Source organism: Ipomoea triloba, chromosome 12, assembly GCF_003576645.1.
Source record: "Ipomoea triloba cultivar NCNSP0323 chromosome 12, ASM357664v1".
Taxonomy (NCBI): domain Eukaryota; kingdom Viridiplantae; phylum Streptophyta; class Magnoliopsida; order Solanales; family Convolvulaceae; genus Ipomoea; species Ipomoea triloba.
In genome coordinates this window covers 4,515,561-4,536,011 of record NC_044927.1, presented here as the reverse complement: position 1 = coordinate 4,536,011, position 20,451 = coordinate 4,515,561, and the positions used below count along the sequence as shown (strand labels likewise).

Sequence of the window (20,451 nt, the reverse complement as noted above, 5' to 3'; positions counted from 1 at the left end):
TATATATTAATATATTAATATTAAGAATAATACCATATACCATATTATCAATTATCAATTATATATCACCAATCACCCATCACCCATTAATATTAACAATATTACCATATTATCATATTATCATTATCATATATTACCATAATAATATTATAGGATGGATAATTAATAAAATAATAAAATAATAAATAAATAAAATAAATGATTTTACCAAAATACCCCTAAGTTTTGGGGGGAAAATTTGGGAGGAGGAAATTGTTTTTATATATAGTATAGATGAAATGTAGAGTACAATATATACACACAACTAATTTTATATCAGGAAAATGACACTTTTTTTCTATTATTATTCATGTATGCACATTAGCACATTCTCTATTATTTTCCTTTTATATCAAAATTTCTAACAATAAAATCACAAAAATAAATGCATATTCCATATTTCATTCCAATTTGTTCCATTTCTATTTTCTTCTTCACTTCTGCCGAAGAAAACAAAGATAACAGACAGGAAAGCAACAGCGTAATCCAAACAGAACGGGAGGGCCCCGCGATATCATATCCACTGCAGCACAGTCCACCCCGTACACTCTACCCGGTCAGACACTCAGACCAATGGCCTAAACCCTAACGCCCACGTGTCCAACAGCGAGACCCCCGTTGCTCTGTTACTCCGTACACCCTAACGTTGTCTCTGCTCCTCCTCCTCCGATACCTTAAATAGAAAACCGCACGTGCTCCTTTCCTTTTTAACGCCGGAAATCCCTCCACAGCACTTTTCTTCTCCGTTCAAACCCCCACACACAATACACGCATTGATGTGTGTGGAGTAATTTCTACGTAAAAAAATAAAATAAAAATTCCAGAAATCAATCGCATTGAGAATGCTCAAAATTGCAATTTTAAGCCCTAAATTGCTTTAAAATCGCACTATGATTCTCTCCAAGGATCGTATAAAATATATACATCCCCGTATCTTTATACAGCTGTATATGCATGTATGTATGTATATATTTCCATATCTGTAAACGTATATATATATGCACATTGGTATGCATTTATAGATAGAGAGAGATTAGTGGTGGTGAGGATGGGGGCGATGACGTCATCCATGGCGGCGAAGTTTGCGTTTTTTCCGCCGGATCCGCCGTCGTATGGGGTGGCGGTGGAGGAGTCCACCGGGAAGTTGAAGATGACGGAGGTGCCGGAGAGGGATAACGTGGACGTGTTGAAGCTGGCGACGAAGAGGGGGACGGAGATTGTGGCGATGTACGTGAGGAACCCTGGGGCCTCGCTGACGATGCTCTACTCCCACGGCAACGCGGCCGATGTGGGACAGATGTACGAGTTGTTCTGTGAACTTAGTCTTCACCTTCGGGTCAATCTGATGGGGTACAACATCCAACCTTCCTCCCCCAAATTAATCCCATGATAGATAAAAATGCATTTGGTTTCTCAGTGCTTTAGGATTTTGGGTGCATAGGTGAGGCTTGGTGTTGGATTGAAATGAAAGTTGAGTTCTTTGTTTGATCAAAGGCTTTGGGATTTTTAGTTCTGATTAGGATAATTGAGATTGTTTGATACAGATTGAGAGATGAACTGCTGCTGCTCTAGTACTCTTAGTGGGTTGGTTTTAGAAGAATTTAGATTCAAATACTTGATTGTTAATCATGAGAGGTTAAGTATTATGCTGAAACACTTTTTGAACTTTTTCAAAGTGGCAAAAGAGTGGTAGTTGACTTGTTTCTACTGCAAACCTAGTGGATTGTGTCTGCCATAATTAATTAGTGAAAGAAATGGTTGGGAAATTTGCTTGTCATGATTGCTTTTTTGGTCTTATCTGAGTTTCCATTCTGCTTTAGCCCTTTTTAGATGAAGCTTTAAATTTGAGTTCTTGTTTCTTTTTGTTTCCTTGTAGGTATGACTATTCTGGGTATGGACTGTCCACAGGCAAGGTATGTGGGAATAAAAGAGATTGGTGTGTATTGGTGATGCTTGGAATTAAGGTACTAAACTTTATTCGTGTATTCTATTATTATAGGCAAGCGAGCAGAACACGTATGCTGACATAGAAGCAGCATACAGATGTCTTAGTGAGACATATGGTGTGAAAGAAGAAGATGTTATTTTATATGGTCAGTCTGTTGGCAGTGGACCCACTATAGATCTTGCATCACACTTGTCAAGATTAAGGGCTGTGGTTTTGCATAGTCCAATATTGTCTGGACTACGAGTGATGTATCCTGTGAAGAAGACATACTGGTTTGACATATATAAGGTTCATAGATCTTTTTTTAATGTAATTATGTTATCTGTAGGGTTCGTTTCGACAAGTGCTAAATGCAACTTAGAAATGATGATATGCAGTTAAATTCATAATTTTCTTTTTCTGTCCAATGCAGAATATTGATAAGATGCCTTTGGTTGAATGTCCCGTTCTTGTTATACATGTGAGTTTGCTACTTGAATACTTCCATATCTCAAAGATGTTCCTTTAGTTACTGATTGCATATGACCGTGAACTGTTGAAACATTTTTTCATTTTTAATTTCTGATGTTTTGTACTGGCATTGTGGTGGGTTTCTCCACTTATCTCCCTGAATTTGAAAATAAGTCTTTGCTTATTCCATTTCTCCTACTGTATACTTATGTCTCAATATCATTCTAGCATTATGAACATGAACCTTACGTGTAAATTCAGAAGTAAAATATTAACATGATCTTTCTTGGAAGATAAGTGTAGTACTGTAATCAACCTTTTATTTCTGCCGGTTTTCATAATGATGACAAAAGTTGGTTAGTAGCATGCACTTTTTGCCACTTTCAGGGGACTGCTGATGAAGTTGTGGACTGCTCTCATGGCAAGCAGCTTTGGGAGCTTTGTAAGCAGAAATATGAACCACTATGGGTTACGGGTGGTAACCATTGTGACTTGGAGCTTTTCCCGGAGTACATTAAACATCTGAAGAAGTTTGTGTCAGCTATCGAGAAGTTATCACTTTTAAAAAATGCATCAACATGTACAGACCATGAAGATGATCATCGAAACAGCACAGACTGTAGACCCAGGTCGAGCACTGATCAGAAAGAAAAGTCTAGGATAAGTACAGAAAAGAGGGAGAAGCCTAGAAAAAGTGCGGACTTGAGAGAAAAGCCAAGAGCTAGCACTGAGAAGAGAGAAAGAATGCGTAAGAGTTTGGATCATTCTGAAAAGGCAATTAGCAATACAGAATCACATGACAAAGCAAGGAAGAGCATTGACCGGTCGGATTAAACTTATCTGGTTAAGACTTTAGAGTGTTTCATTTATTTGCTTCGTGTTAATATGACTCCTTGATGGCATGATTTTTTCTACAATTATAATAACTGTTGGAATTTAATGGTGGCAGCTTTAGTGAGAGGATGAAATTGGCTGTATTATGCAATATTGATTGCTTCAAGCCAACAGGAGGAGAATCAGGAGATGTCTCTAGATAGAGGAAAAGGTCCGTCTTTTTGGGTTTCATCCATCACTCTACGTTTCTAGCTTCTTCTTTTTTTGGTTGAAAATGGATTATGTATTTCTGTATATTCTTTAGAATCAATGAATTTACACTCATTCATTTGATTTGGTTGCATCTTAAACTATAACCTTTGTCTTTTTAACCACCGTTTTTCTTTTGGGTAATTTGAATTGGTACAGAGTAATTCTAAACAATAAATTCTTAAAAACTTTAATGTGATATGTACCTCTCAACCTGTTTTGTTCTCAAGCTTCAACATTGTGGGAAAAAGTCTTCATTTAAAAAAAAAATTTGGGCTATTCTCTGCAGCTATTCTTGTTGTGGTGGTACAAAGTAACAGATGTGTTATGTTCTAGGCCTCTATCTGTTTGACAAATCAGTTTTAGAAAGCCGAGCAGCTACTGGTGTGTTTTGTGCCATTATTTTCGGTTCTTAAATGGATGTTGTGATAATAAGTTTCATTGTCTACGATTTACTATTGCCTCCACACCATAGTTTGCTGTTTGCCTATGAATTTTCTGAGAATATAAAACATGCCTTACTCAACTGCTCACAGATTGCTTCTTCACCCGGTTCTGGATTGGTAAAGTTTCCCAAGGGGGTATGGCGTGGCCCTAATTCTCGAGGTGCATCCAATGCAAATGTGCAATGCGGGTTGAAGATGTTATGATAAAGTTTGAAATTATTGGTTACATCCTTTATGTACTTCCTCATACAAGAGACATCAGTCTCTTGGTTCCGGTCGCAAGAAATTTGGGACTCTCCTCTTTTGAAAAATTTTATCATCCAGTGTCAAATTTTTTTTGATGTATTTAATTTCATTGAGGTGGGGAAACTTGATATGGAAACGAGATAGGACACAAACTTGCTTTCTAAGGATTGGACAGAAAATCCAGAAAGAAAGCTATACTACATTTATATATCTAATTATTTCCTGCATGCCTATCTAGTAGAAGAGAGATTTATTGTTTTCAAAAGGTTGAATCTCCAACTCCAAGGCCCGACAGAGCTCCCATGCTGCTGCTGGTGAGATTCGATCCTAGGTCATTGTTCCCAAATTTTACCCCTGTGATTAACTGAGCTGCCCATCTACGTGTATATGTACTGGATTAGTCCTTGAGTGTTTTTCATTTTATGTAATGGCAAATAAATCCATTGTGTTTGAGTCACCAGAAAATATTGCAGTTTTCTGGGGTTCTCCCAAGATTCAGTTTTGCCTGAGAAACTAGTGATATTTAGACCCTTTGATCCCATTTCTTGCTAGAATGATTACTTTACTAAATGGTTTTTGGAAAATAGGTGCATTCTTATCCCGGGATGAGTTTTTGAGCAGACCATTTTTGCATGCTATGCTAAGCTCAGGCCAACCAGCAAGTTTTGCCCCAAGACCTATGCCAGCTTTTGGTGAAGCTGCAGAAGTTTGGTTTGATTATGTGATAAAGGCAACATAATGGCCATCCGTATATATATTTGAGGAGCCTATTCACTTTTAGGTGCGCTTAAAAGCTAGAAAAATGACTTGAAATTTTTTTTTTTTTAAAAATGAGTCATTTTTTTAGAAAATATTTTCATTTCACGTGTTTGGTTGCATTCTAGAAAAATGTCATTGTATGTTTAGTTTATTTTTTAGGAAATGAATAGAATTGTATAACTAAAATTTTAATTGTTGCTAACTACTCCCTTTGTCCCATTTCTATTCATTGGTCAACCCAACTCTTTCTTCATTGTTTATTTTTTTTAATAATTTTTTTTATTATTTTTAAATTTGATTTTTTTTTTTGTGTTTAATAGTACTTTTAATGTAGTTTCTAAATATATAAATTTTATATACTAATACTAAACTTAATATTATGAAAAATTGAATTAAAAATAATTTCAGTCAAGTCTCGTTAATCGAATCAGACAAACAAAATGGGGCGGAGGTAGTATTTTTTTTATAACTATTTGACAAATAGCTACGTGTTGCTTGACTATTTTTTTCCAAATAACAAAGAAAATATTTTTTTTTTAAAAGCAAGAGTACTGGTTTCAGACGAAAACCAATCTAGTTTCTACTAGTTTTCGATAAAAACCAATCTGATTTTTATTGGTTTTCGACGGAAGAAAGTAGAAAGCTGAGAATGGCAGAAGAAAGACGAAAAAGAAGTCGCAGAACAAGGCGTGTGGATCTAGAAAATGACTTACTTCCCCCCAAAAAATGGAAAGTTATTTTTCAAGAAAACAAAGCTATTTTTTTCTTGATCGGAAATCATTTTCTGTTGACTTTAATTTTCTACTCTTTTCAGAAATTATTTTTTGAGTTTTTAAACAAAGGTAATGGGTATCATATATATAAAATTAGTATGAGGAGATAGATTGATGTCCATCATTGCTGCACATAGCAAAATTGGCATATATATAATGAAAGAGTACTAAAGTTATTAGCCAGAAAAAGTATAAGAGATGAATTGAAGGTGTGTTCGGTTCTACCATGAAAATTGGAATCAAAATAGAAATCAAATACCTAGTAATTAGAATGAGTTTTGGTAAAAGTATTTTGAATTTTTGTAATAAATTGAAATTGAAATTATTATCAATATCATTGTTTGGTTATGTATGACCCATAATTAGAATAAAGTTTTTAAAAATACAAAAACAAAAAAAGTAATTGATCAATATAATGACATTCAAAGTACAATAACAAAAATGTAGTGAGGGACAGACGATGAAATAAGGAGGGACAAGGTTGAATTAATGGAATGATACCTGATTTCAGGTAATGAGTTTTTTAACTATAGGGGTAAAAAAAATAAAATCCTACACCTATGTTTTAAAAATATTGTCAACCAAACAATGACTTTCATTCCCATTCCTTGTGTTTAATCCCATGAACGATCGAGTAAAATTAATGAACAAGATGAGGATTTAAAAGGTGTAGTCATGAAGGTGGAATATGGTACACAGACTGTACTTTTGATTCCAACAAAGAAACATACTTATCAAGCATAGATACTACAGCTTCAAGTTCAGTTACTTGCCCCTCTATTGAATCAATCTGCTGCACATACTCATCAAAGTTACCACTTTTGGACTTGAGCTGCTCAACGAAAACTCTCAGCCCGGAAGCCACATCACCAAAGCCTTTATACTCTTCAGCAACTCGTATATTCATTTTCTCCAAAAGTTCAAGTAGATTGTTACTTTCCTGTGATTTGATCAAAAGCATAATTGTTAATTCCCGTTAAAAGAAGGCCCGGAGCACCAGCTACAACAAGGCAAGCTTTAATCAGAACTGCGTTTTAAGCAAATCATGCTGCGGTTAATTTGCCATTACCTATGAAACATGACAGCATAGAGCATACTGTAAATTCGTTATTAGCTATGAGTAATGAAGGAATACTAAGATAGTGTGGTCGGGATGTAGACCAGGCTGCTGAGTTTGAGAACGAAAAGTTCAATTTTAGCAAAGACAAAATGAAAAGCAGAAAGAGCTTATATTTCACAGAACTAAACAATCCTTTTTCTATTTGAAGTTTGAGAACTAAATTCCAAGAATTTCACACTCGATTGGGCAAACTCATTCTAAGGAAAAGCTATTGGCTAATAAATTAATAATTAAATATTTCACATACCTGAAGCTCGCCCTTGACCATCTTTGAGACATTGGTGAATAGGTCGTTGAGTGATTCAGCCAAGTGGTCGCGATCATCCCCAGAAGCCATTTTAGTTTGCAAATTCAATGTTTTCCCTTCTCTTTTCTTCCCTAAAACAAGAAGTGGGCAGAAACTGGAGGATATTAAACTTCCAATTAATGTGCCATCAAAGAAAATGCAACTATGCAGCCAGAAAAGCAACAAATGAAAACCTTACTATGAATGATATAGTCTACACCCCTTATTCTAAAACAACAAGGAAACATAGTTTTTTATACATATTTACATACAAATATAATATAAAAGAAAATAATTATGAATAGCTACATTTTAAAGCTGCACTACCCTAGCCAACAAAGTACCATAACAGGTAAACCAACCTAAGATACTATAGCCTACCAGCTCAAGCCAAAAAGGCCTACAACTCCCACGAAGAGTCTTGGAAACTTGTAATTATCAAGCCAACCGTCCTACCAATTTGGGCAAATTGCTTCCAAGAATAGCTACATTCATCAATTGGGAGTTGCACAAGGTTTTGAAACGATTCTTCAGTGGCTTGCAAATACTTAAAGCTACAATCTTTCTGTCAGAACTTGAACATGTCTTTTAACAGTAGAAAGTAATTCAAAAGCAGACTGCAGGATAGTCAGCCAAACTCCCTAAACTCTCAACAACAACCAGGAATCAATAAACAGAAATTCCTGATTTCTAAAGAAGAAAAAAAATTCAAGCCAGGGGAGTCTGAAAGACGTCGTTTTGGGATCTCAAAACAATTTGTTGAAAAATGGTTATTATTACGGCTGAGTTAGCTATGATTTCGCAGCGGATAAATGTAAAACAAATCAGTGTATCATGTTTTGGACTATCAATCTACTTCTAGATTCTTCTCCTAAAACTTCTCTTTTTCTCTGCAGCATTCCTAGGGCATTAGATAAAGATCCTTAAAAATGGATTCATTTCGTTAAAAACAAAGGAAAATTCAAATAAAAAAATGAATAGTACGAGCAAATGAAGATACCTTAGCGATGGAGCTGATGCGTTTGGTGCAGATCGCGAAGAGAGAGAAAAACTCCGATTTCAGATTCCTTTAATTTGGGCATGGGTTTGATAAGCTGATGAAAATAAAATGGGCCCACTTTTCAACGACGAGGCCCAACTTTGGCCCGAAGACCGAAACACGTGGCCACCAAAAGGCAGTCACATGACCAGCACGTGACACGCACTGCGCTGTCTCGAATACTTCTCTTTTTCAGAAGAAATTATTTTTCCACCGATACGAAGTTCAGCATTTCAGACTCACTCTCAGCTCTTCTAGTCTTCCAACAGGTTTGTTGAATTTGTGAACGCTCGTTAAATTTGATTTACTTTGTCGATGATTCAAGAAAATTTCACTCTTTTTTATTTATTTATTTATTTTTGTTATTTTTAGCATTTAAATTCTTGATTGTTGAAAAAAAGAGGGAGGAATATTTCAATTATTGATGTGGGCACTTTGAATCGTGTCGGTAATTCCTATTGAATTCTTAAGAAATTTTTGTTCCTAAAGATTTGGTTGTATTTTGTCATGTTTGATGTTTTGAATAGTGGTGGGATTTTCATTGATCAATCATCTGTTATTTGTATTGATCTTTATCTCTTTTACTGCTTTCTTGTTATACCGGATTGACAGCAGGCATGAGGTAGATCATAGAGCAATTGGTTTATTTCAGCATTCATAATTGGTACAAAGACATCAATATAATCCTTCCTGCAATCTTATGAAACAAATATTGGAGTTAGAGACTTTCTTTCTTTCAATCCTTTTGATGGGTTTAGCTGTGTTTAGGGAGGAAGGGATTTGAACAGAATCTGAAAACGATTAGATACTTGCTAGAATTGAGAAATAAGGATATTAAAAGGTTGTCAACAGCTATTCGATTGTTTCATTGTTAGAATGTGTACTCCTTAATGCTCTTCATTTGTATATGAAGTAATTAGATTGCATGCGTACTTCCCTTTCCTTGTTCCATTGTTATTGTTGGGCGGTGGCTCGGAGAGCCGAGTCCAGCATCCTGCCATTGAAAATGGCACTGATTGCTACGCAAGTATAAGGAAATAAAGTTGCGCCTTCACTACTAACAATAGCTATTGGCATAGTGGTAAGCGCTTGATCCTGACATTTATCAATCGATGATCTTTTTGCATTTTTAGCTTTTCTGTGATTCGGTCTATGTTCTGAAAAATGCATATCCTACTTGTGTGCTGTTGGAACTTCTGACATACAATATAGCCCCATGATGTGTGGATCTTTTTAAATGTAGTATCCTGATCCTGGGGAACAACCTTTACAGCATTTTCCAACGCGGAGTTGTCAGGATTTGTGGACTGTTACTCTAAGGATTGACTGTCTGTAGCTCAATAACTATCATGGATGTCAACTCTGGGAAGGATGAACGCTGCTCTAGTGAACTGGTGGAAGAATCGAACAATGTTGACTCTCTTGATGTGATTGTATCTAGTGCAGAAACCATGCAAGACCTAGGAAGTATGGGGGAGGTTATTGCTAAGATTGAAGTAGATTTAGCATGCTCCTCAGAGAAACTTGCTAATTTAGGTGTACTTAAACTGCATGTGGAAACAAGGGAAAATGAATTTGAAACTTTTGCTGCTGAGAAGGAGCAATGTTCAAATGATTCTGCTCAGAAGGCAATGGAGTTTGAGCTTTTATCTGTACTCTTGGACTCTGAGGTAAGGGAACTAAGTGTTTTGTTGTCCACTCTTCAAATCGAGATTGGCTGTTCCCGCCAGATCATACCTTCATGTGAGGATGCAGGAGAACTTTATGGTGTGATTGAAGAAAAGTTGAATGACGCCGAGAGTTCCCTAAAGCAGTCACAAGAACAGATTTTGGAATTGAAGGTGCAATCTTCCAATCTTCAGAGGATTCTTTTGACTTCCATGGGAAATGTAAACTGTAAGTTCCTTGTATTTTATCTCTTATTTGATGGGAGACATCTGTTTTATATATATTATACATATATACTCATAAAATCCACAGTGGAGTATCAGATTCAATCAGAGCTACCCCACCCCTTCCTATTTTTGTTTTTATTTCTTAATAATAATTAAATACGGAGTATATAAAATAGAAGAACGAAGGACTGAGTGAGGATCATCCCCTGAAAATTTTGGCAGTTTGCTGAGATTTCTTTGTAGTTCTGCATGGCTGAAGTAAGAGCTGAGTCACACAGAAGTAGAAATTTGGATTTATGACTTTATGGTTGTTGCTTCATGCTAAAAGAGCATTGCAGTCAAAGTTTTCTATCAAGTACTTTCTTCAATACAATCAAACTTGTGAAAATTTTATTAATATGGCAGGGGAAGACGATGACAAGGCTTTGGAAAGTTTGGAAAATGCTGGTCCTTTAACTCCAAATACAAAGATAAAAATGCAGACTGCAGAGCATCAAAGACAGGTTTTGCAAATGCTGGAAAAGTCTCTGGCAAATGAGCTGGATCTTGAGAATAAACTTTCTGAATCTAAACAACGTGAAGAAGAGCTGAATCTTACGTTTCAGCAACAATTATTCTGCTTAGAAATAGAGCTTGAAGATGCTTGTGGAAGGCTGTTTGCAGCAGAAAATGCTACTGAAGTCCTGCTTGGGGTTTCAAAAGAGCTAAGGGGAAAACTTCAAAGAACACATTTTAATTTAAAAAGTGCTTTACAGAGAGAGGAAGACTTGAAGTCTAAACTGAAGGATTCAAATGAACTAGTTTTAGCCAAAGACAGCTTATTGCAGAAGGCAGAGAATACCTGTGAAGAACTTAGGACAAAAGTGAACTCAGTTGATAAACAATTGAAAGATTCTGACCTCTTACAGAGTGCTACAATCTCTGCTCAGAAAAACTTGGAAATGAAGATTCATGAAATGGAAGCTAGAATAAATAATCTGATTGAAAAAAGTTCCATAGCTGAAAGAAGAGCTGAAACTGCAGAAGCTGAGTGTAAATCATTAAGAGATGTCAATACGGAGCTCAACAAAGAACTCAGTCTCCTTAGGAACAGTAGTAGTGTTACTTCTGAGAGAATTTATCTGCTTGAGAGGCAGTTGAAGGAATCTGACCTTCATCTTCAACATGCAGTGGCATCTGCTGAAGCCAGTCAGGAGAAGCAAACAATGTTAAATTTTACTATAAAGGATATGGAAAATCTAATTGAGGGTCTAAAGTCGAAGGTTTCTAAAGCTGAAAGTCTAACTGAGAGTGCTGAAGAAAAGTGTATCATCTTGTCAGAAGCTAATGCTGGTCTCAATGATGAATTGAATTTTCTGAAGAGTAGAATGGAATTCATGGAGGCATCCTTGCATCGAGCTGAGGAAACAAAGAAGACAACTGCCAGAGATATTAGCCTCCGTACTAAACTGATAACAGATTTGATTATGCAATTGGCACTTGAAAGAGAAAGACTTCATAAGCAGGTTTCTAATCTAGCTCCTACCTTTTCATATTTGATAGAGATTTAAGTGCCTTTTTGCCCTGTGTTCTACATTTAGGTTTATGAAATGTCAAAAACACAATAACGTACAACATGCTAGAACTATATCCTTGAACCAATGCAAATACAAATTTCAAATCTATAAAGATATTTGTGGTCAAATTATGTGTACATTACCTCTTGTTGAAAAGTTTACTGGAAATTCGGAAACCTCAAATTCTTGCACTTTCTATTTCTAGGTTATCTTTCTTGAAGTTTTCTGCCTATGAGTTGTCTATATAGTTATATGTTTCAGTGACACCTGAATTTCTCATCTGTATGACTGTATGCTATGCGAACCAATGCCCCTTTTTTGATAAATTCTAGAATCCATGAAGTTTGGTTTTCATCTCCTAAAAATATGGAAAAAGGTGCAGCTATGATTATTCAATATTATTTTTCTTTTTCTTTAATTCCACAACAACCATAAATGACATACAACAGTATGTTATGTTTTATTTGGTAAAAAAATGCTTTACCATTTCATATAAGTTTAGGACCATTCTCCTGAAAAACCTATTTGATTAAGGTGGGTTTCCTATTGAACAGTTGATTATTTACATCTTTATATTCAATTTAAATTTTTGTAACTTGTATGGTATGTTCAGATATCGTCATTGACGAAAGAGAAAAAGGCGCTGAGGAAGCAGTTTGAGCAAACTCTGATGAAGCAGTTGGAGCAAAAGGAAAAGGTTCCTGATGCAGTTCTCGGTGGAGATGATGCAGAAAATACGGGAGAGTCCATGCTCACTGAGCACAAGTCTTGTAGTGCAAATTCACCAAAAGAGAGCACAAAAGAAGCCACGGAGGTCCCTTTGTCTGATAACATGGTAGGTGATTGTGCCAATTCATCTGCTTGCTTAAGGCATATATGATGACTTCACTTTCTAAGAAAGAAAAAAAAAAAATCAAATCAAATGCTTAATATGACAAACAAACTATCTTTCTTCACAATGATTATTTATTTCTTGTACTGGTGCTCACCATTTTTATTGACAAACCAGACTATATGTTTAAACAACTCATGAGGTTCCCAATTCATTTTCAAAAAGATTTCCACTTATCTGCTCATGCCAATTTTCTGTTGAATTGCATATTCTCATTAGCGAGGTACCTGGCTATTTCTGTATTGTTCTGGGCATGAATGCTCCGGTTAAATTTGCTGATATGCTGGGCGACATTGGGTGGGAAATGAATATATACATTTGGACAAAATGCTTATGATTACCTAAATTCTGAAAATGTGATGATCAATGATGTTGTAATTCTCATTTCTGAAATTTTCTAACCTGATTTTCCCTTTTGAATGCTGAGCAGCAGGATGAAAGTGAAACATGTCAAGAAATATTCGAGGATGAGCCAAAGACAGAACACACTGTTTCAACATCCAAACTCGATTCCACAAGGGACATAGATGCAAGGCAGCTTAAGTTCAAGTATTTCCTCACAGCTGCTCTTTTGATTATGATTCCTGCTCTCCTAGCTGTTCTGTATCAGCATATGAACTCATCTTTAGGGTAAAATTTTGAACCCAGTTTATTCCAGTTTGGTTTAGACAAAAATTTTGAACAGTGTTGAGACACAAGAGAAAGAAACAGAATCTTGTTTGATCACAATATGCTCTCTATTTATACTGATATTTCGGTCATAATTAATATATGCAGCTGTTGGTCAACAACTTCAAAGAATTTTGATTGTACTACCGAGTAGCTTGTTTTTATAGGGGGGCAAATGAGCTACTGTACTCGTTTAAATGTTCAGGTCAAATCACATATATATATATGGGCATAGTATTACGAGAACACGTCTTTAGGAAAAAATTAAGAACAAATTTCGAGTAAAAATTAAGAACAAATTTCGAGTAAAAATTCGATGAATCTGACTAGATTTTAAAAAAAAAATAAAAATAAAAAGGTGGCACTTTCATAATTATCATCAATTTTACCATACGAATTTAAACACTTAAATATGCAATCTTAACTTCACCATACAAACTTAAACACTTAAATATACAATCTTAACAACTAAATATGCAAACCTGATAAATTTTATAAAATTAATGAAAAAGTTAAATTTTAAATTTAAACTGTAAATGTTATATCTAAGTAGTAAAAAAATGAACTATAAAATAAAATATTCAGTCATTTTTATAAATGTAATATTTTAATATTAAATATACTAAATGTACAAATCTGAAAAAGTCTAAAAAGTGGTCAATTTTGATTTTTTTTTTTTTTTTTTTTTTTGAGATCATCCTTAATATTGAAAGGTGTCGTAATGTTTGGCATGACCTCTTTTAGGAACTAAATTAGCAATTTTGTGAAGTATCTCCAAATGGTTTTTTGGTATTTTGAACAAACCTTAAACAATGCTAACAAAAATAGAAAATGATCCGAAAAAGAGAAAGGGAAGTATCCTTATTCCTTCCTACGAGCCCGAACCCCCGCAAGATGGCGCAGAGAGAGCCGAAAAAGGAGGTTCATTTGATTTTCAGCACCAAATAATCACCCCTTTCATTTTTCTCTTCCAAAAAAAAAAATAATAATAATAATAAATAAATAAATTCACCCAAAAAACCAGATTCACTTCTACACTTTAATCTGCTTTCCATTTGATGGCGGAAGCGAAAGCGGAAGCCGAAGATTTCACTCTTCAACGCCAAATCACCACCAACGCCGCCGACGGTTCCGCCGCCGCCGCCGCTGCGCTCGGCGAGGAGGAACCGAATCTATACGCCTTCGAGTATGACTCTCTTTCACCTCCCACTCCCACCCTTTCAGCTTCTTTTGATGATTTCAACTTCGCCCCAAATTCACCCTCGCATTCTCACAACTCCTCCGACTCTCTTCCCAATTCCCTCTTTTACGACGATGAAGACCAAATGAATTTCGTCACCGATTTGTTCGATTCTCGCGACGATGGGGCGCCAAATGATGTAGCTAGGGTTTATACAGGTGGCTCGAATGGTGTAAGTAGTTCGGAGGAGCTAGAGTTAGGGTTAGGGTTAGGGTTAGGGTTTGGATCTGATTTCGATCCGGCTATTATTCCTTTCGAATCGCATAGTTTTCCATCTACTGATGGCCTTCGAATCGTCGGGATGGGCTCGGAGTCAGACACGGAGGATTCAGAGGTGAATTCTGGGGTTAGTTATCGAAATGGGGATGTGCCGGGTTTGTTGAATTGTCTTCGGTTTGATAATCGGCGAGATTTGAACGAAGAATTCGAGTGGGAAGAAGTGAATGAAAGGGTCGTGGAGAGGGATAATTTGAGTTCAATGATTGATCGAATCGAAGAAATTTCAGTTTCCTCAGAGATTTCTTCTTCTGAGGGAGAGAACTCAGTTTCTGGTGATGGAGGAGAAGAGGATGGGCAAAGGGGTTTAGAATGGGAGGTGCTGTTGGCAATGAATGATCTTGAAAGACATCTTGAATTCGAAAATGATGAAAGTATTGGTGATGGGATATCATACTTAGCTGTTAATGATGATCAGGCTTATGCTACAGACTATGACTATGATGCCCTATTTGGGCAACTTTTGGAGATCGAAGGTGCTTTGAAGGGTAGTCCTCCTGCTTCCAAATCGGTAGTAGAAAGTCTTCCTTGCGTGGTCTTCACCGACGAGGAGGTGAGCAAAAACAACGTCTCTTGTGCGGTTTGTAAAGATGATATTTTGGTTGGAGAGAAGGTGAATAGGCTACCTTGTGCCCATCATTACCATGGGGATTGCATTGTGCCATGGCTAAGCATTCGGAACACATGCCCTGTTTGTCGTTATGAGTTGCCCACAGATGATGCTGATTACGAGAAGAATAAAAGTGAGATGCCGACGGGAGGCTGGAGCTGGCTCTATCAATGATTGTGGAGCTTGGGTATAATTTTGGAACTTTTATTATAAGATTTTATAATATTTTTTTATATATAACTTAGGAATTCCTGGACAGAGCAAACACCTCTTTTGCATATGTGAATTTTTTTATGGGGTCATGTATAATGTAGTGCAAGTGTTAAAACTCTTATGTTGTAAGAGATTGGACAGTTGTAACTCCTGTTCAAATTGGTGAAGTGTGCAAATTCTGTGGTTATCATGGCTTACAGTCCTTTTGCTTCTCCTAGTCATCCTGTTTGTTCCGAATTTGAGGTTACTTGTCCTTTCTGAGATTAGAAAACAGATTTTTCAGTCCCCTTTGGATTCTGGTTTGCATAACTCCTTATATACGAGAGGTAGTTGTTAGCTGTGCTAGTCTTTGGTGTTATGTCTAACAGTCTGGTTTTGGCAACCAAGTGATACACAACCTGGTTTATACTCGGTTGATTTGGGGAACTCGAGGAGTAGAATTCATAAACATGTACTATATGGTTTGCTAGGGCATCTTCGTAACCTGGTGACACACTAACCTGGTTTATCCTCAAGCTGCATGTAGTAGATCAAGGTGTTATTTGGGTCATCATCTATTCATCTCTATACTAGAATGACAGCAACTTCATAGCCTAGCCCGTTGCACAATTCTAGGGTTGATACTTGTTTACCAAACTGCAAAAATGCTAGAGTTTGCTCCCAGAAGGCCAGAATGATGGTAAATGGACATATATTGCTCAGTCTCTGTGTATAGACAGGAATTACCCAAAAAATAAAATACAAAATCCTTATGTGCAGGTAGTGATGTTAGGCTAATTTTATAACTTCATAGGCAGTGCAAATGTTGAAGACATTTGGATCTGCCCAAATACCTGTCATCATACCAATATATTGTGAGTTGTTTGGTTACAATAAACAATGTTGTAGAAGGTGCTAGTGGGGTGCCGGGGGTGCCTACTGCCTAGCGCCGGGTGAGTAATAATAATAAGAAAACACAACAGTGTTGTAGAATGTGCTAGTGGGGTGGCTACTGCCTAGCGCCTAGGCGAGTAGAAATAATAATAAGAAAAACACAACAGCGTATGCACTGCAGTACTGCAACCAAAAAGAACACTTGGCCAAGTTGGTTGACTCGAGAGTCGAGTTTGGCCGACTTGGGTGCTTGGGCGACCTAGTTGGTTGACTAATCTGCCTATCGACAAAAATCCGCCTAAGGGTGAAATTCCCTCGATCTAGGGGCGTCTAGCGGCTAATTGGGGCCTAGGTGATTGCCTAAGTCGATTTTTAGCAGTGTAGTCAAAGGAAATATAGTAAATTAATGGCATCCACTACTGCTCCTCTTTGCTCAGCTATGGATTTATTGATGCAGCATCATCATATCCAGCTTTTCAAGAAGGTGCAACTTCCCAAAAAAAAAATTGTGATAAGAGGATGGGTGAGTATGGGTCATTAAGTGCCTGCGGATGATAATGGAAAACCGCACTACTAGGAAACCTTGTTTATGGCATTGGATTAACATTCTACTGACCCTTTTTTGGCAGAAACTATGATGTTTTTTACCAGAGGTAGTGGGGACTGAAGATTATTGATTCAATCATTGTGGAATTGAACATTTGAATGCCCAGCACCAAGTAAATGATGGAAGCTGATAACAATGGAATAAAGCTGCCTAAAAGTCCGAGCTAAAAGATTAAACAGATGGTCTGTATTTGCCACAGATATAAAAGAGATTTTTAATTCAATCCCCATCAAAACACTCGTGCATCAAGAAAGAAAAGAAAAAAACAAACAAACAAAAAGCTTGACTCTCTTTTTAAAAGCCTGTCTCTATTCTTTGGGTGAAAATGGATGTATTGTTATGTTGCATTACTTCAATTCAGTAAAAAAATATTCTCTTTAAAAAAAAAACATTCAAATTTAAGAAAGTATGTTTATATATTAATTGAGTGACACACTCTCGATTGGAAAAAAAGGGGTTAAATTGGCCCCTTAAGCGATCGGATAGTGTAATTGGGTCCCCTAACTAAAAAAAGCTCCATTCATATTTTTTAAACCTGTAAAATTGTTCAATTAAGTCTAAAGGAACTTGTTTAGCATGTTAAGTTTTCACATGATTGACACATGTCTTTTTAATTTTTTTTAAAATTTTAATCCTTATTTCTAAATTCTAACCATACACAACTTTCCCTTCATTTAATACTCATATGTAGGCCTAGTTCTATACACACCTATTTCTAACCATTTAATACTCTCGTTGTCTTATTTGATGTGTCTAGTTCGATTAATGATTTAACTGAAGTAATTTTGAATTCAATTTTTCATAACATTAAGTTTAATATTAATATATAAAATTCATATATTTAAAAATTAGATGAAAAGTACTATAAAATACAAAATTTTAATTTTAAAAATAATTAAAAACTAATAAAGAAAATAAGTAAAGAAGAAATAATTAATTTGGCCAATGAATAGAAAACATGATAGATAAAATGGGATAGAGTGATTAACATTTATTACTCACTCCGTAATTACTAAAATGTTCTTAAAACATGAATTTGAAATAATAGAGTTCTGTAATTGTGAATATAATGTTCAAAAATAATGAACATAGAGTTCTAAAATTGTAAACATAAAGTTCTAAAATTGTGAGCACGAACCCGCATCCATGGCATAACAACCGTTTAAAAAGACTTCACGCAATGTCAGACCAATTGTAGACTCATGCTTGAACCTAACAGAAAGCCTATATACAGGCTTAGGCTTAGGCTTAGGCTTAGGCATATGATTTATATAGGAGGCCTATGAATGGCCAGGATCAGTCCGCATTTTCACATGGAGATGTTTCTCATTTGATCATATATATTAATAATGATCAAATGAGAACTACCCCTTAGGTGAACTTGAGAACTGAGAACCAACATAAATGCACACAGTCTACTCTAGGGTAGATTGAGTGCATTGTGTGCCTGGATTATTAGATTGTGTACATCCATATAGTAGTTCATAGGTACTCACCTAAGGCGTGATTCTTACTTGAACGCAAATGATCAAATGAGAAACATCCCTACTGGCACCCGGTTGCACCCCATATGGAAGAGGGTGGGTTCAAGCCTTATGAAGGCAATTGGCTCTTTGTTCTTTATTTGGTTGAGAAAGTAGCTATCAACAGATACTACATTGTAAGAGTGTCAATAGTACTAAAAAAAATGTATTTAAAAAAAAAATAAGTGTTTAAATAAATAAATGTAAGTGTTTTATTATATTTATTATAAATACAATACAATATCTTGGGAAAAGCTGTTTAAATTTGAACATGAGTCGATAACTATACTTTTATTTTATTTTATTTATTATAAAGTTTATTTTATTTTATTTATTTAAAGTTACAAATATATGGAGTAATTGGTTCCAACCAATCGAAATGCATTTAAGAAAGCTACTTTAATTATAAAAGTAATACAATACAATAGATATATAAATTGCATTTACTAATATTGAGTTAATTTATAAATATATATGTTATTTTAATATTATTAAGATAAGATCTTATTCTTATTCTATAGTAAAATTCATAAAGGATCATTATTATATAAAAAATAAATGATAATTATAATATCAACAAAAATTTTAAAAAAAATGGGAAAATACAAGAACGAGTTGGTAAAGAATTATAATATCAATAAAGAATATATGTCAATATTGATCATCTATTTGATAATTACAATATCAAACTAACTCATAAATGATGATAATTATAATAAGGTAAAACACTTGTATGAAACCATTTCACATGTCTCAATATGTGAGACGAGTAGAATCTTTAATTAACGATTTGAGACCCATGAGACGGGCTCACACAAGTTTTTTTCATTTTAAAAAAATCTCAACCAATTCAAAAATATTTGGCAAAAACTCCTACAGACGAGTCGTTTACTCATAAGCATTTCACTTTTCGTCATAAGTAACTTCTAACCCTTAATATTACATTTTAATTTTAAAATATTACATTTTTCGTCAAAAGTATCACATTTTTCTTTTGAAGTATTACAATTTCCTTCATAAGTAACAATCAATTTATACATGATTGATTTCAATAAATAAATAAATTTATAGTATTATACTTTTTCTCATATGTATTGCACTTTTTATCACAAGTAGCAATCAATCAATTTATCATTGATTAGTACTATGCTTTTTTTATAAGTAATTTTTTTCAATCGCACCCCCAAATGTTACATAATGATTCAACAGTATTGCATTTTCTTTTCAAAATATCACAATTTTCCTCATAAATATACACTTTCATTTATATGTGACAATCTTAGTATTACATTTTTATCACAAATATTATATTTTCATTTAAATACGACTCATTTCACAAATAAAAATTCGTGAGACAGATTCATAGTAAAGTAATTAATCGAAAATAATCCTACTTAAAAGACCAAATCTTGTTCGAAATGGTTTTAGTTCCTCAATTTAGTGGCCTAATCTGAATCTTTTTTTTTTTTTTATCAATATATAGGTCGGTGAAAACGTATTTAATTCGATTCCAGACTGAAGGAAACCAGCTAGTTTGCCAAATGCCAAACTTATTTACATCATGCAATATTTTAAATTATATTATTCTCATCCTATCAAGAAATAATATTGGTAAACCAAATCATAATTAAGGTCGTTGTGACCTGATCTCAGAGAAGACACTCCAAAGCAAAACACTAGAAAAAAAGAAGCTAAGGGCAGAAAGCAACAAATTCTGCAAATAAACACAGAGGCACCACAAGATAAGCAGTGTCTGCAGACTAGCCTACATATATCATCTCTATTTTAAAGCCTAGTAGCCTATTGCAACTAGCCACAGCCCACAGTGAATCTTCATTAAAGCTGCAATATCATACTATGATTTTTTAATTTTTACTAGGATTTCCAAAAAAAAAAAAAAAAAAAAAA

General features: G+C 35.1%; 4 protein-coding genes across 9 annotated transcripts; 3 read left to right on the top strand and 1 right to left on the bottom strand.

Moving 5' to 3' along the window:
- Positions 1 to 763: 763 nt before the first annotated feature.
- LOC115998533 (alpha/beta hydrolase domain-containing protein 17C-like) lies at positions 764 to 4,437 on the top strand. Of its 3 annotated transcripts, none has more exons than XR_004093910.1 (7): positions 764 to 1,389; positions 1,916 to 1,952; positions 2,039 to 2,275; positions 2,400 to 2,447; positions 2,825 to 3,280; positions 3,387 to 3,482; positions 4,057 to 4,437. XR_004093910.1 is itself a non-coding variant. In XM_031238117.1 (7 exons), exons 1-6 carry the CDS (start codon positions 998 to 1,000, stop codon positions 3,472 to 3,474), a joined length of 1,239 nt encoding a protein of 412 aa, XP_031093977.1. In that variant the 5' UTR covers positions 764 to 997; the 3' UTR covers positions 3,475 to 3,482; positions 4,057 to 4,437. The 3 variants fall into 3 exon arrangements, 2 of the variants coding, with proteins under 2 accessions (XP_031093977.1, XP_031093978.1); XM_031238117.1 differs by having other exon boundaries at positions 2,825 to 3,261; XM_031238118.1 differs by lacking the exon at positions 2,039 to 2,275 and having other exon boundaries at positions 1,916 to 2,003; positions 2,825 to 3,261.
- A 1,881-nt stretch (positions 4,438 to 6,318) lies between these two features.
- LOC115998564 (biogenesis of lysosome-related organelles complex 1 subunit 2) lies at positions 6,319 to 8,243 on the bottom strand. Of its 3 annotated transcripts, none has more exons than XM_031238159.1 (3): positions 8,151 to 8,243; positions 7,112 to 7,242; positions 6,319 to 6,684 (listed from the first exon to the last, which is right to left on the bottom strand). In XM_031238159.1, exons 2-3 carry the CDS (start codon positions 7,199 to 7,201, stop codon positions 6,418 to 6,420), a joined length of 357 nt encoding a protein of 118 aa, XP_031094019.1. In that variant the 5' UTR covers positions 7,202 to 7,242; positions 8,151 to 8,243; the 3' UTR covers positions 6,319 to 6,417. The 3 variants fall into 3 exon arrangements, with proteins under 3 accessions (XP_031094019.1, XP_031094021.1, XP_031094020.1); XM_031238161.1 differs by having other exon boundaries at positions 7,112 to 7,265; positions 8,151 to 8,200; XM_031238160.1 differs by lacking the exon at positions 8,151 to 8,243 and adding an exon at positions 7,532 to 8,097.
- A 123-nt stretch (positions 8,244 to 8,366) lies between these two features.
- On the top strand, positions 8,367 to 13,333 carry LOC115999775 (WPP domain-interacting tail-anchored protein 1-like). 2 transcript variants are annotated; one of them, XM_031239681.1, is made up of 5 exons: positions 8,367 to 8,458; positions 9,433 to 10,085; positions 10,490 to 11,589; positions 12,254 to 12,475; positions 12,963 to 13,333. In XM_031239681.1, the coding sequence occupies exons 2-5, from the start codon at positions 9,539 to 9,541 to the stop codon at positions 13,164 to 13,166; spliced, it is 2,073 nt and encodes a 690-aa protein (XP_031095541.1). In that variant the 5' UTR covers positions 8,367 to 8,458; positions 9,433 to 9,538; the 3' UTR covers positions 13,167 to 13,333. The 2 variants fall into 2 exon arrangements, with proteins under 2 accessions (XP_031095541.1, XP_031095542.1); XM_031239682.1 differs by having other exon boundaries at positions 8,401 to 8,458; positions 9,463 to 10,085.
- Positions 13,334 to 14,259: 926 nt separating this feature from the next.
- LOC115998861 lies at positions 14,260 to 15,501 on the top strand. The gene has a single exon (XM_031238520.1). The coding sequence runs from the start codon at positions 14,260 to 14,262 to the stop codon at positions 15,499 to 15,501; it is 1,242 nt and encodes a 413-aa protein (XP_031094380.1).
- Positions 15,502 to 20,451: the final 4,950 nt, after the last annotated feature.